Source organism: Pteropus vampyrus, unplaced genomic scaffold (assembly GCF_000151845.1).
Source record: "Pteropus vampyrus isolate Shadow unplaced genomic scaffold, Pvam_2.0 Scaffold141, whole genome shotgun sequence".
Lineage (NCBI taxonomy): Eukaryota > Metazoa > Chordata > Mammalia > Chiroptera > Pteropodidae > Pteropus > Pteropus vampyrus.
This window is the reverse complement of record NW_011888922.1, coordinates 2,796,202-2,800,126: the sequence shown is the minus strand read 5'-3', so window position 1 is coordinate 2,800,126 and position 3,925 is coordinate 2,796,202. Positions and strand designations below refer to the sequence as shown.

General features: G+C 54.3%; 1 protein-coding gene across 1 annotated transcript in view; it reads left to right on the top strand.

Annotated features, from left to right (window-relative positions):
* The first annotated feature begins 42 nt into the window (after nt 1–42).
* MYO7A (myosin VIIA) overlaps nt 43–3,925 on the top strand; it is a 72,544-nt gene continuing 68,661 nt past the window's right edge. The window contains exon 1 of the mRNA XM_023535554.1: nt 43–201. Within this exon, the coding sequence (XP_023391322.1) occupies nt 43–201 (159 nt within the window). The remainder of the gene's footprint in view (nt 202–3,925) is intronic.

Below are 3,925 nucleotides of genomic sequence, written 5' to 3'. Positions count from 1 at the left end.
GAACTGCGCCGCCGCAGGAGCCGCCGCCAGAACCTCCGCGCCATGGAGACCCCCGCCCACCTCTCAGACCCCGCGGCCCCCGCGGACCCCGCCGCCCCCTCCAACCCTGTGGCCCCAGCTGAGGAACGCGCCAAGCAGCCCGGCAAGTGGGCGCTGGTGCGCAGCCTGAACCAGGCGCTGAAGACCTACGCGGTCATGCCGGTGAGGCCCGGGCCGGGAAGGGGAGGGCGCGCCCTGGGGACTGCGCCAAGGCCTCAGTTTCTCCGCAGAGGCCTCTACTCTGGAGCCTTCTTGGGGACCTGGGCACCTTTGGGAGCCAGAGCCTGAGTCTGAGCTGGAGGAGAAGCTGCAACTGCAGCCAGGGCCTTGCTTTGAACCTTGGCCTTGGATTTTGGCCAGCAGAGCCTGAGACCCTTGGCGGGACCCCAGGGTCCTGAAGCCCCAGTGTATGCTCAGACTGTGGTCCCTGATTCCCTGCTGTCCTTGGCTGCCGCTCCCTGGGCGGGAAGCTTTTGTATTCAGCCAAGGTGGATAGGCCTGGGCCCAGAAAGGGCTTCCCTGCCTGCACCTCTGTCCAGAGCAGGGAGCCCACAGATGCCCCGGGGATTTCGGTAGACGTTTGTGGACTAGCCTGTGACTGGCAGAAGGAAAGCATGGCCCGAAGGTCCCCTCCCCTAGGTTAGCAACTGGGCACTTTATTGCTCACAGGAACCCCAGCGAGTTGGTTGGCTCACGTGTCTCACCTGTGAAAATGGGGCTAATAAAACCAGTGTTCCAGAGTGATTGTGAGGATAAGTTAGAGGGGAAAAGTGGCCTGAAACAGACTCTTTTTCCTTCCACCGACAGGGACTGAGCCCCAGGCCCTGCTCTAGAGGAAGGGAGAGGCACAAAGGCGAAGGCCCCTTGAGGAGTTAATATTGGTTGGATGCTGGGCTTATACCTGGAAGGGAAGGTGGAGACACCCAGGCCAACTTGCATCTGCATGGCTCTCTCATCTTTCCAGGCATGGACTTCTTCCATTTTAAGGCTAGTGAACACCGAGACCCAGAGAGACTGGGTCCCCAAAGTCACACAGTTAGTGGCAGAACTGGTACCTGAACCCAGATCTCTTAACTATGGATTCACCATGGATGTGTGCCAGCTTCCCTGTGTGTGGGGGTGCCCGCCAGGGTTTTGGGGGTACCCTTGTGCACTTTTAGACACCCCATTCTAGGAAATCACCGCTCTCGGGCCGGGAGACCCTCTGCTCCAGCCACTTACGTGACAGCAGAGAAGCTGGAACTTGCCCCAAGTTACACAGCCACACTGAGGCATGTGTCATATCACAACTGGATTTTTGATTTAAGGTGAAGTCCCTAGTGGAGTGCCCCTCCCAGTGGGGTGGTGGAAATGGAGCCAGGAGCAGTCACAAACTGTCTGGAATCTGGCCATGGGGATGTGAGGGGCTGGTGTCTGGTGTCCCTTTCCTCTCTTCCCTCTTCCTGCCCCTAAAAAAATGTGTCATGTTCTTTTACATCTTCCTTCCTCCCTCCCTTCCTTGCCTCACCCAATCAGTGACTTCTGACCTATGCTGTTTTGGTTTAGGCTCTGCCCTGAAGATATTCACTGTCTTATTGGCCACTGTGGCCAAGTTCCTTTCTCTCTCTGGGTCTCAGTTTCCTCATCTGTGAAATGAAGACCTTTCCGAGCTGGCTGCATTCTGATGGACTTTCCCTGGGACTATGGTAACTTTCTCCCTCAGGGGAAATTCTCTCTGAAGCTTCTGAGCTGTCATTTTAGCTTCTTTCCTCAAGTTCTGAGCTAGAGCAGAGACAGTTAACTCACTGCCCTCCCGATGTCAGTCCTCAGTTAGGGAGAGTTCTAGTCACTTCTGTTTGCTATGTGGTCCTGAGCTCCTCTCTCAGCCTTCCTGAGCCTCTGTTTCCTGCTGACACGAGGTCATTTTTCTGTTCCCTGAGTGGGATGCATTTTCTGTGTGCCAGGTTTTGTGCTGGGGTCAGGGTAGACAGGTACTCAAAAAGACCCTTGCTCTCCTCCTGCCCTCAGCTGAAGCTTCCAGCTTGCCTTTTGGGCCCACAAGTCATCTACGACCAGGGACCCTATCAGTGCTTCCCATTCTGCTCACAGAGCTGGGTTCAGGGCGGGCCCCAGGGCATGTTGGGAGAGTGCTGGGTTTGGAGTTTATCAGGCTTGAGCTTTATTGCTGACTCTACCACGAAACGAGCTTGGAGGGTTTTTACTTCCTTGAGGAGATGAAGTGGAAATAGAATCTTCTGCCTAAGGATTATTGTGAGGCTCAATGAGAAAGTTAATTATAGGGAAGCATCTAACTCACAACCTGGCTCCTTGTGGGGGTAATTGTGAGCTAGCACAGAGCAATGTACTGGTGCCGTGGCCTTGCATAGCTGGCTCACACTCCCCCCGCCCCGCCCCCCCCATGCCCAACTCACTGAGTGACAAATTCCGTTTTTCTGTGTTTGACTCTGGAGAGTCACAGATGAAAGACTCAGACCCAGCCCCGTCCTCAGGGGGCTGCGGGCTAGTGGGAATGGATGTAGATGGTGATGACCCAAAGTGGTGCCAGCTGTAAGGAGGGGTACCCCCATTCTCCACAGAGCAGCCAGGGTGAAATTTTGAAAATGTATATCTATGATGTAATTCTCCTGCTTAAAACCCCCCAATGGCTTCTTGTCATACTTAAAAGAAAGTCTAGTTCCTGTCCATGGCTTACAGGGCCTGTGTGACCTGGTGCCTGCCCATGTCTGTGCTCATCTGGCTCCAGCTGGGCCTGCCTCACTTCTCCGGGCATGCTGCCTGTTCACTGCTCTGTCCGCAGAATCTGGAACAGGACCTACTCACAGGGGGCTCTTCACAAATATGTGCTGAGCGAATGAATGAACTCTTCAGGAACTGGGGAAAAGGAGGAGGAAGGTGGGAAGCGGTGGCGGGGGGGAGGTGGTCATGGAAGAGTTGCTATTTGTTCTGGGTTCCGGGTCTGGACAGAATGGTGGGTGTCTGGTCAATGGAAAGATGGGGTAGGGGGCAGATGGAGAAGAAGAGCCCAAGCAGGGGTGTGTCAGGTGGTCCAAGGGCTGGCACTTAGAGTCGGTGAGGAGTGTAGTAGAAAGTGCAGCTTGGGCTTGGGACTAAAGAAGCGGTGAGGGTTCCATGGGACAGGTTTATGGAAGCAGTTACGCAGCCCGGGCACAGTAGATGTTCAGTCATCATGTGAGTTCTCCTCCCTTTCCAGAGGCTTTCCAGTGTTTTCTACTTTTTCTGGGAGAACGCTTGGGTTTGGAGCAAGCCTGTCTCTAACATGTGCGAACCTCCTATGGAGTGAAGGCCTATAGTGGCAAATAGTGGGAAAATAGCTGGTTCCAGTGGGGACGGGAGGGGCCTGAAATAATGATGAGTTGGCCTTGGGACCCACCGAGTCCATCCCTCGTGGAGACATGTGGAAACTGAGGCTCAGAGAGGTCAGTGACTTGTCCAAGGCCAAGCGGGTCCTGGAACCCGGTCTCCTGACTCATAGCCCAGAGCTGTTTCCACTGGGCCATTCCCATGGGCTTGATTCATTGTGAATCAGTTTTATCAGCTGCTGTTTCTAACTGCTTGATAGTAAGTTATATTTTTATTAGGATGCCTACCATTCTTTTACCCTCCTGGAGAATTTGGGAACTACCCACAAAGAATAAAATCCAAACTTACTTCCAGGTCAACAAGAGCCTTTGTGTCCTGGATCTTGGCCGCCTCTATGACCTCTCTCTCATCAGGTCCTGCCACAATGGCCTGCTTGCTGTTCCTTCCTGCCTCAGGGGCTTTGCACTTGTCATTCCCTCTGCCCAGATTTCTACCCCTAATCTTTCCTTGGCTGGTCGCTTCTTGCCGTTCAGGTCTCGGCTCAGAGATTTCTCCCATAGAGCGG